Raw genomic sequence first — 11,765 nt, forward strand, 5'->3', positions numbered from 1 at the left:
ATACTCTTTGCCCCCATCTTCTCTTCACTCTATGTCTACAAAATTAAAGTTCATCTTCTAAAGTCCCTTTGTTTTTTCAGACTTTGATTAACCGATGGCTACCACTTGTTCTCCAATGGCGAGTCAGCTGATGAGCAGCTTCACATCATCTGTTACGAGAGCGCTTGCAGTGCCCAAGGGAATTTCCGGTGCTCCATTCAGAGCCTCGCCCGCCAAGATACGAACCCCTTGCTTCACCGTCAAAGCTGTTCAATCTGATAAGGTATGTAAAAGCTCTTAAACCCCATCATCGGTGAGAGTTAGATAACTGAATATGTTTTTTTAAGCCTTTCTCCTTTCATTGCAGCCAACATATCAAGTGATCCAACCCATCAACGGTGACCCTTTCATTGGAAGCTTGGAGACTCCGATCACATCAAGCCCTTTGATCGCTTGGTACCTCTCCAACCTTCCGGCATACAGGACGGCAGTGAACCCACTTCTCAGAGGCGTGGAGGTGGGTCTAGCCCACGGCTTCCTCCTAGTGGGCCCATTCGTTAAGGCGGGCCCTCTGAGGAACACAGCTGTTGCAGGACAAGCCGGGTCATTGGCAGCTGCGGGTCTAGTCGTAATCCTCAGCATTTGCTTGACGATGTATGGCGTTGCATCGTTCAACGAAGGAGAGCCGTCGACAGCGCCGAGCCTAACCCTGACGGGGAGGAAGAAGGAGCCCGACCAGTTGCAAACAGCAGATGGATGGGCAAAATTCACCGGAGGGTTCTTCTTTGGAGGAATATCGGGTGTCATTTGGGCTTACTTCCTTCTCTATGTCCTCGACCTTCCTTACTTCGTTAAATAGATCGTATCCATGCGTTTAACTTTGAGTGCTTTCTTAATGTAAATCTATGTATTTTGGATCTACCATTGGGAACAAATGTTGAGTTATCAACTACATTTAGAACTTTCAAACCAAAAGAGGAAGGTCTCTCGGCACTTGCAAAGACTTGATTGAAGGTTAAGAGAAACCTTCAAATACCCATTAATCGAGAGAGAGAAAGAGAGGAGAAATTGAATTAATTAATAAAAATTAATTAAATAATTATCTTTAGACAATTTAGAATTTTTAGAATTTAAACAACATTTTTAGATTTTATATCTCACTAAAATGGATCAAAATTCCTCTGTCCCTTTTGTATGCCTCACCAATAATATAGTATCACGTGCATTAATAAACTTTATTCAAATCAACCGTCAGTTTTACTATCAACTTTTATCTTTTCCTTTTTATCGTCTATTATTCATTTCCTTCTTCCTTTTCTAGTTAATGATTCTTGAGCACCATATTAATGATTTTATTCTCTACCATCAAAAGTTTAATATGTTATATGATCATGAATCCAAAAAGGATTTGTTTGTTTAATCAGCTAAGAAAAGTTGGACGAGATGAAAGTCAAATCTGAGTGAAGCGTAGAGAGGGGATAGGGAATTTTGTTGTTTAATTAAAGGGTCAAGCCTATATAGGAAGACAATAAACGAAGCATCGTGGCAATGGAGATTACCCCTTCAAAAAACTTCCACTCTTAAAATTGGGTCGTCTAGAAACTCAAAGATGAACCGACCCGTAGAAAAACACACAGAGACAAAGCTATAGGCGGTTGGTCAGATTTACAAAGTCAACCTCTTACTTTTACATTGCCTATATATATATTCCATTACATATTGAACAAAAACCAGTGGATGTACCAAGCACAAAAGCAACAGATATTCAATGATGAAGCAAGTGTTGCTCTTATTTGCTTTCTGCTTTACTCTCCTGGGTGAACTAAGCGGCGAAGATGGTGTTATTAGACAGGCGGTTGGTGTTGGGTTAATCGTCGATGTGGGATCGAGGGAGGGGAACATCATCCGCAACTGCGTTTCCAAGGCGATTTCCGGATTCAATAGCTCATATCAACTCCACACCAGAGACTCCAAAGGGAACCCTTTCCTTGCTTTATCCGCCGGTAATTAACCTCTCGTTGCCTCCAGCCATCTTACTCTTACTTAATCGATGATATGCTTAGTGGTTTAAAATATGTTTTACTTATATTTTGTGAAGTATAAACTCGAAAGGCTTAGATATATGAATGATTTAGTCAAACTTATTATTTTCTACAAAACTTATTATTTTTTATTGCTATATTCCAAAATTTGAGTTTCCATCTTCATATTCTAATTATTGGATTTGTATCAAATATTTCTCTCAACTATATTGCATTTATTATATACTCCATATAAATATTAAATCTTCGCGTTAGTGGTCCATTTTACCGACAAGTTAGAGTAATTAATGCAGACGAAATTTTCATGCAAAAATCTAGGGCAAGCTGTTGCTCCATTATCCAAGTATACGTACGTATCTATGTTCATATTAGGGTAAATTACTCTATCCATCACCAAACTATTATCATTTATAACTTTGGAGATGATGACATAACCTCATATAATAATAGTTTTAATCTCTAAAGTTTATATACTTTATAAATCAGATCGTAATTTAAAATAAGTCATCAAATATTTAGGTCAAACTCCAAAGTTTTAATCTTCTTTCTTCTTCCTCCGTATCACTTCTCTTTTTTCCCCTATGTTTATTCCCTAATATCTTCACCAATTCTTGATCTACTGAAACCTGCCTCTCCAAGTACAAAAAATCAAGGGGAAAAAAACCTTAAAGAAGTGAGGTCGTTTACGGATTCGGTTCGACTTCGGGACACTGTTGCATTTCCTATATATGGGGACAAGGTACCCTGTGCTTCCATAGGTCATTGGTTCGACCTCCTAATGAGTACTGCGGTCCTTACGCAATTCTATTCCATCGGGAGACCAAACCCTTATTTTATCTTATCTACTGCCTCTCTATTGCTCCAACGATTCACCATAATAACTTGCTTATCGAGTGGCACACCCCGGGTGGTGCGGCTGAGCTAGAGTGGGCTCAATAGTCAACCTACCTCAAGTTTAGAGGCCTTGTAGAGTCGTTTCACAATAACGATGGAAGTGTTCGCCAATGAGGAGCCATAATTGAGATTTTACGTCAATCTAAAAGTTGTATTTAAATATTAAACAACATGAAATTGAAGAGTTCTATACTAGATTTGTAGAGTTACGAGCATTGAATTCACGTTTAAAATGTCAAAAAGGGCTTCCTCGCCCTTGTAGGGCATTGGAAAAAAAATCCCCATATAGGATTCTACCCAAATTTTTTCTTGAACTGAGATATTTGCTACAGTGACCTCATTGGTCGCCAAGTGCTCCTTGCGACAAAGCCTCCTCTGTTACAGCAACTCTTCTCTCTTCCTTCGCTGTTGCAGCTCCATAGGTCGTCAAGTGCTCCATAGGTTGCCATGTGCTCCATAGGTCGCCATGTGCTCCATAGGTCGTCATGTGCTCCTGGAGACCTATGGAGGCCGCCATGTGCTCCTAGAGACCTATAGTGGTCACTGTAGCAATCACCCTATTTAAGCAAATAATTGTTCGACTACAATATGTGAAGAATTTTTTTTTCTTCCATTGCATTATTCAAACACTTTTACCGATCAAAAAGGTATTATTTTATACATTTTGAGGTTTAATGATTGTTATTGACAACCATCAATGGTGGTTGGTAATGATTTCTATTGAAATTTGAATTTAGAAAATATAATTAACATAGAGAAATATAAGGAGGACCAAATTGATATAAATTTTAAATATTAAGAGTTAAATTTATTAAATTATTTTAAAATATGACCAAATTGATAAAATATATAAGTTTTAGAGATTAAAACTATTATTATATTTATCAGGTTGCCATCTTCTTTAAGTTTATCGGAAATTTATCTATTAATGACAAAAAAACACATATATAACATTAGTGAATTTTTTAAAAAGAAATTCAATAACCCGAATAGAAAAATGATAATAATTTGGTCACCAATAAGCAATCTATCCTAATATCTAATAGACTAATATTAAAATCTAATTGGTTTGGACTTTCGTCCGTAGACCAACATTTATACGCTAAAAATTTTGAATAAAGTTTTCACCTTTATATTATGAAAATCCAGCTTTCAACCTCTTGGAAAATGACAAAGTCGGGGTCATACTCCTTGCGCAAAATTCAAAGTTGGAAGCAAAATATTTGGCTGAAATTGGAGATGACACCAAAGTCCCAGTAATCTCTATTTCACGACTTGAATCTGCAGAAGCGAAAGCAATTGCTGCTTTCATAGAATTACATGAATGGGAAGACGTTGCCCTCATCCACGAAGATAATGACAATTGGAGTGATTTCTTTGAAGAGACAAAGTTTCAGTCTGCGTATAAAACCGCAGTGTCTGCTTCATCTGAAGATGATGATATCATCGAAGAACTTCATAGGCTCCGAGCAATGCAGAGATCGGTATTTGTCGTGCATGCATCCCACGTCTTGGCATCTCGTCTTTTCGAACAAGCGAAAGGGTTGGGAATGATCGGCCAAGGGTATGCGTGGATCGTGACTTCTAAGACCATGAACCAGTTGAAACTAAATTTGAATGATTCATCGGTGTTTGAATCGATGCAAGGATTCATCGGTTTCAGGTCTTATAAAACTACAGAATCAAAAGAGCTCTGCAATAAGGAGTTTGATATGCAAGAGATGATGAAGAATTTTGACTACTTCATTCATGGGAAGGTAAGCACAAGCAGTACTTTCGAAATAGTTAATGTGATGGGTGGAAGGGAAAGAAGAGTTGGCTTTTGGACATCTGCAGGCGAAATCACCATTGAATTACACGGATCCACTCATCGAAGGCATCTGTTCTCTAGTTTGACCAACGGCACTGGTGGCGACCTCGAAACGATAATCTGGCCTGGTGGGACTTCAACCATTCCCAAAGGTCGAATGATGCAAATGAGGAGTAAGATCCTAAATATTGGCGTTCCCGTAACGAATGGGTTCACACAATTGCTGAAAGTGGACCGTGATCTTCAGACCAATTCAACCATTGCCTCTGGTTTCTGCATAGATGTTTTCAGAGCCGCAATGGACGGTTTGAAGTACCAAATGCCATATCAGTTTGTACCATTCGAATATAACAACCCGAACATTGGTGAGACATACAATGAACTCGTCTACCAAGTATATCTCCAGGTATGGTTCTTAAATTATATCTGGTTCGTTTGTGCAAACTTATGTTCATTGATTTGTGGTATCTTTTTTTTTATTACATGTTGGATAAACAAAACAGAAGTATGATGCTGTTGTCGGCGACATAACGATTACAGCAAACAGATCTTTGTACGTGGATTTTACTTTGCCATACACGGACATGGGGGTGGGAATGGTTATTCAGAAAAATCCCAAGGACAGCAGAAACTTGTGGATTTTCTTAAAACCACTCACCGGAGGACTCTGGCTTACGATTGTCGGAGTTTATGTCTTGACAGCTTCGGTTATTTGGCTGATCGAACGCCCTTCGTTTGTCGAGCAAACCCCGCAATCGAACGGACAGATTGAAAGGATGTTTAGGTTCTCCTTCTCCATCCTCGTTTTTGCTCATTGTAAGCATTCTCAAACTTCCATCTTACTCTCCCAAGAAGGAAAAATGATTATCTGTTCTGAATGCAAATGCAGGGGAGAAATTATCAAGCAACTTGTCGAGATCCGTCGTTCTTTTATGGGTGTTCGTGGTGTTCATATTAGGCTCCAATTACACAGCCACGTTAACATCAATGATGACGGTCCAACATATCGAGTTAAACTCCAAGATGAGCAGCATAGGACACAGAACAGGTCCGGTCACCCAAGAAGTCATCGGAAATCTAAACTTCGAAAGCTCTAGTTCCACATCTATATGGCTTACTTCCCCGGAGGAATTTGCGAAAGCTTTATCGGAAGGAAGTAAAAACGGTGGCGTCTCGGCTATAATCGATGAGATGCCATACATCAAGATCTTCCTAGAAAAATACCCATCACGTTATTCCATGATCGGCCCCGTCATGCCCACCACTAACGGCTTCGGCTTTGTAAGTCACCAAGTACTCCTCATACACGTGCACGCAGTGGCCGAGCTTGGTCATAGAGTTTGAAGGATCAACTTAAAACAAATTTAGAGATTTAAATTAAAATTTTAATTTTTTTTAAAGTGTTTAGTTTACATTTTTCAAAAAAAGTAGGGTATAACTAAATTTTTTTAAATTTTGATAGACTTTAATGAGAAAATTTTAAATTTATGGGAGGGAATTTAATTAAGAGTGTTCAAAATTTTAAAATTTAATATGAATTTCTAGAAAATTTGAGGGGGGCTAAATTAATTTTTTTGAAATTTAAAGGACAAAATTATATTTTTAAAATTTTTTGGGGGACCATGGGCACTAGTTCCGCCACCGCGTGCATGCAAGGATAGATCGAAGTTCGTCTTTCTTAAAATTTTCGAAACTTACCTATTTTCCAACATAAAATTTTGCGGGGTATATATCAGGCCTACTAGTGTTAAACTTTGAGGTGAAATTTTCAGGCATTTCCCAAAGGTTCATCCATGGGCAGAGACATGTCGAGGGAGATCGAAAAGCTCAGACAGGATGGACGGCTCCAAATGCTGGAGAACGCGTGGTTCAAAAGCCCCACAACTAGTTTTGATTCGGGGGATAGTTCCAGCAGTGTGAACCCGCTGACGGTAGGTGACTTTCGGGGATTGTTTCTTATCAGTGGAACCTTCACGGCTTTAGCCTTTCTCTTGTTCTTTGCTTCTTTGATCTACAGAAACTTTCATATTATGAAGAAATGGGGACGACCTGAGATTGTGAAACAGTGTATTTGTATGGTTATTTTCAAGAGCAGAAGAGATGCCAATGTAATATACCCAGAGCTGGGCAATGTATGAACTTCATCAACTTTATTCCATTTCATTGTATAGATAAAATATTAAAGTTATTTTTTGATAAACAAGTATATAATGAATTTTTGACGTCGATTAAGATGGTTTGAAAACGATTAAAAATAGTTTTAGAAAATAACTTCGTTAAACAGCCAATGATCCATAATTTGCTGTAAAATTATTTGTTACTGAACCAGTAAAAAAGAATGATACAATTTCATTTGCTTGAGTATCAGATCTTTGGACTTTTCCAATATTATACAAGTAAAAAGATCAATTATGTTAAACTCTGAGGTACAGGGTTAAATCTTAAATTTAAGTACAATAAAAGGATCATAACTGGAATTTGACCAACACAGTCGTTACTTGCAGAAGAGAAACAACACAATACTTCTATTTATGTTTCCAGTGTCAAAGTTCCCTACTTTCTTTCAACAATTCCAAAAGCAAAGCATCTGTCTTTTTCCCACCCAATTTTCTTCCCTAAACAAACAGAAAATAAGCTCCTCCAAGCAATAAAAAATGGGGAAATCTGGGCCAACCTTGGCCAATTGGCTTCCTCTGTACCAGGAACCCTTCAAACAACACGACGACCCAATTTCCAAAGATTCAATAATGAATGAGTAAAATTTCCATTTTCAATGGAATCTGGAAGCTTTCTGTTTTGTTTTAAGATCATTGACACTCTGAATTCATCTGTTTTCCAGATCGGAGCAGCACACGAAAGACCATCACACCAACGACGGTAACTCCAGAAGATTGACTTCAACACCCTTTATTTCGTCATCATCAATGATAAGCGTTCACGTCACGGCCTTGGACGGCCTTTCTTTAACTACTCCGGGTCAGCACAGCCTGGAGAATCGAGCCCCATGCGACGCCGACATTGAGGTCGCTAAAAAGCTCCTTGTCTTCGACGTTGTCTCCTTCAGTTTCTTCCTTTTCTCGTCCCTGGTAGTTTAGGGTCTCAAACTTACCATCAACTTGTTGAACAACAAAGATATGGATGAAGCATTCAGAGCCCACATTAACCTCAAAGTTTTGCGGTTTGGGATGATGGGTTCGACTGTCGGATCAGTTGTGGGGTGCTTCACTACAACAAAAAAGGCATTTAGCGGCGTTTTTAGCTCTATAGCGGCATTTTTAAGCGCCACTAAAAACTTTCCCGGAGTATATAAAAACGCCGCACGAAGCGCCGCAAAAGGTAGCGCATTTGTGAACAAAAAACGCTGCAAAAAGTCTAGTTCTATAGCGACATATTTTTTTGAAAAATGTCGCAATAGGTCTAGACGCCACAAAAGGTCAAGCTCTATAGCGGCGTTTCTATTTAAAACGCCGCAAAAGGTCAAGCTCAATAGCGGCATTTTTCTTTAAAACACCGCAAAATATCAAGATCTATAGCGGCGTTTTTAAGAATTACCTTATCTTTAGCGGCGTTTGTTTTTTAAAACGCCACAAATATGTGGTCATTAGTGTTGTTTTCTTCACAAAACGCCACAAAAGAACCTGACTTTTAGTGGCTTTTATTTACAAACGCCACTATAGTTAACTGATTTCGCATATATCATTTTCTACTTTATATTATGAAAATTTAATATTCTATATCATTATCTAATAACAATAAACTTAAAATTTAATTACGACACAAATTATGTTAAAAATAAATCAAATTTTATAAAATTAAATTAAAATGTAACATAGTTCAAGATTGATCACTAGAATTTATTCTAGGTTCTTTCTCTTTCAATAGAATAAAAACATTGTTCACTAGAATAAAAAACAATCTTCTAGTGGCAATTTTCCTTTTGGCATGCAACTTCAGTTGATTTTTTCATCAGAAATGTACTTTCAATTCAAGCAACAATGAAAACAATGGATTCAGAGACAATATATTACAAGAAGATAAACTAGAAGAAAAAGCATGATTCTAAACAATATTACCTCCTCCAAATTTCTTGCCTTCAGAATCCATGTGTAATGATTCATGAAATATGTACCATCATAAACTGCAAATTTTTAGTTTCAATAATATATTTATGGGTACATATTACAGGAACTTATTTTTATTGAAATAGGTTATACAAGAAAAACCACTCTCAGGGAAAGAAAAATATCTCTACAAGGATACTAATATTTGGCAGAAAATCATTAACATGAAATTCGTGTTTGAAACATGTTGTCGGTTACATTCCATGCTCTAGTTTCCTCAAGTAAAACTAATGGTAAACTTCAAAAGGAGCATGGAATCTGGCAAACGAAGATTAAGAATCTCACACATAATTATTCACATAATTCTAACTAAATGATAACGATATTGACAACCTTTGCAGAACTTCTGGCTTGATAACGGCATCAAACTCTTTTTTCTAGGTATAAAGAGGATTCAGTAGCCTATTGTGAAGGCTGACATACCAAAATACGGAGCCAACCCATAGTTTTATGATGTTTCTGTCAATTGACAATATGCAGTTCTAAACTTACAGAAGGCCAAGAGTTTTCAGCTGCTGGACGTGCTCAGCAGGGAGAGGAGGAGACCAGTCAGATCCAGTCATTTCACCATCAACATCCTCAACAACATACTCCTAATAGATACACATAAAAGTGAATTATGTTAAACCAATACAGTAATTAAGAAGCGCAACCTCAAAAAATAAAGAAACAAAGAGTGCTGCGGTATACAGACCTTTAATGTTGGTGTTATGATTAAGGTGAACAAGACTATTTATAGGTTGACATGATAAATAAATTTGACTAGCATGGAAGATAACAAAAGGCGTCTTAATCCTCAGCTAACTTCTAAATTAGGCTTAATTTTGAATGCTAATCTAATAAGTTAATGAATAAAATACTTTAAAAAGATGTGAAGCGAATGTTATCTCACTGATATATATATTTACTGCAATAGAACAAGATAATGAAGCAACCAGACACTTATTGTAGGCCAACTAAGGTAAGTTAAAGCTAAAAACTTTGATCTGATATACATGTACATATATATATTTGGCAATGTTTACATTGTAGTTTAAAGATAGAGATGAGAGTTTTAGCCAAGAGTTTTCTCAGTTCTGTAACACATGTAGAGAAACCCATCTTCATCTTTGAAAGAATTATAGACAGACCCCATGAGACTTACTGCAGATGTTAATCGTCGAAATTATAAAACGAAAAAGGGTCAACAAGTTCCGATTAATCGATCGGTAAGCAAGAACCATCCATGAATACATATGTTCTTTTACCTGTTTGAGGCAATGTGTTGTTCACAAACACAAAGAGAGCTTTTCCAGGACTCAACTACAGCCTCCTAATTAGAATGTGAATGAACTGACCCACCGATATGTCTCGAGGAACCAGGAACCTTGAGAGTCAAGAAAACATGATAGTTACAAGAAACCAATTAATAACAATCACCAAGCTTGGTGTTCAAACTCTATTAACAAAGAAATGACAAGAAAAGAAGAATAAAATACTTATTCTTCTCTATACATGGGAGGTCTATCCTTGAATATCTTTCAATCATCACCTGGAGATATAAACAAACACATGGAAGGCATGCAAAAGGTAATAAACAATCACTTTGGGTGTCGTTGAGCCGAAGCGCAGCTCTTTAACAATCACTTTTTGGCACAACGACATCCGAAGAGAACAATTCCTAGCTCGTGTGATGTTACACACACCAACAAACTATTTCCGGACCAAAATCTGTTCGATCAGAGATTCCAATAGACTTGACCATATTGCAGTTCATATGCTTATCTTAATTACACATAGTGTAATGCTTTGGGATGAATTAAGACAAATATATAATTAAAACTTACAGGAACTCGATCTGGGTATTTGGTTAAAATAGTTTTTGATTCTTCTTGTTGTTGCTCTGCAAATATTAAAAAAAAACAATTATAATCTCGAAAATATAATATTTACCAAGTGGTCTCTCCTTTAGAAAAGGCTGATGCTTCCCCATTAGCTGATGAGTTTGAAGAACAATATCAAGTAATCTCCTTTGTTTATATCCCTGACAAAACCCAGAGTTCTGTAAGAAGAAAGGCAACAAGACAGAGAAAATGTCGCCTTTTCAGCTTGAAATTTCATTCGGTTAAGAGACCGCTTTCAGTTCAACCCACAATACACTTGTAGAAGAAAGTATCAAAATAGTAAAAACCCAACAAAGTTTCCCATTTTTTAACAGTCCAAAAGCTTGTTTTTCCATTTAAAAACACAGACCCACAACAAAAATCCGTGAATAGTGAAACATAAGCTATATAGAAACAATGGGAGAAAGGTAAAATTTTGTTCAAAGTTACCTCACGAATCATGGCTAAACGTTTAGTTTCCTCTTCAACGCAGCCTAATTGAAGCTGAACTTTCTCTCGAACCTCCATCTAACATGCATTTTATATTCAACTCACTCACGCTTCTCTACCAATAAAAAGAATACAAAAATATTGTCAAATTCAAATAAAAACCAAAACCTCGCGAAATTTAAAACAAAAAAAAGGAAAATAAGAGAAATTGAGCAGTGAAATGAAGGGCGAGAGAGAAAGGTTGGAAGGGAAGGGAATTGGAAAGGAATTGAAAGGAGTAAAACGATAAAAATGGTAGATAAGAGAAAGTTCGAGATAATTCTAAAGCAAGCAGAAGCAGAAAGCTGGAACTTTTAGGTGTTTCTTCTTCTTCTAGGGTTCAAGCGGAGGAGAAGGACAAAGCGAATAAAATTTCCCCCTTTTGTACTCCCCTTTAGGTTTTTGGAGGTCCGTAGCTTGGCTTCTTTCGCTGGATCTCGGGGTTTCATCTTCTTGGATTTGTATTCCAGATTCATCTCTAGAAAAATAAAAAAGGGTAAAAAAAGGGTGTGGGACTTAGAAACTGTAACATTACGTCGTTTGTAAGCCACTAATATACTGATAAATT

The 11,765-nt window shown here is 37.1% G+C and overlaps 2 protein-coding genes and 1 pseudogene across 2 annotated transcripts; 2 read left to right on the plus strand and 1 right to left on the minus strand.

Moving 5' to 3' along the window:
• Nucleotides 1-900, plus strand: LOC120182828 (photosystem I reaction center subunit XI, chloroplastic-like). Its single transcript, XM_039187687.1, has 2 exons — nucleotides 1-262; nucleotides 347-900. The coding sequence occupies exons 1-2, from the start codon at nucleotides 95-97 to the stop codon at nucleotides 836-838; spliced, it is 660 nt and encodes a 219-aa protein (XP_039043618.1). The 5' UTR covers nucleotides 1-94; the 3' UTR covers nucleotides 839-900.
• An 850-nt stretch (nucleotides 901-1,750) lies between these two features.
• Nucleotides 1,751-6,863, plus strand: LOC120183051 (glutamate receptor 1.3-like). The gene is made up of 5 exons (XM_039187846.1): nucleotides 1,751-1,982; nucleotides 4,065-5,131; nucleotides 5,229-5,541; nucleotides 5,615-6,006; nucleotides 6,498-6,863. Exons 1-5 carry the CDS (start codon nucleotides 1,751-1,753, stop codon nucleotides 6,861-6,863), a joined length of 2,370 nt encoding a protein of 789 aa, XP_039043777.1.
• Nucleotides 6,864-9,850: 2,987 nt separating this feature from the next.
• On the minus strand, nucleotides 9,851-10,932 carry LOC120182941 (annotated as a pseudogene).
• Between the last annotated feature and the right edge of the window lie 833 nt (nucleotides 10,933-11,765).

The sequence above is a fragment of the Hibiscus syriacus genome, unplaced genomic scaffold (genome assembly GCF_006381635.1).
Source record: "Hibiscus syriacus cultivar Baekdansim isolate YM2019G1 unplaced genomic scaffold, ASM638163v2 tig00112738_pilon, whole genome shotgun sequence".
NCBI classification, from domain to species: domain Eukaryota; kingdom Viridiplantae; phylum Streptophyta; class Magnoliopsida; order Malvales; family Malvaceae; genus Hibiscus; species Hibiscus syriacus.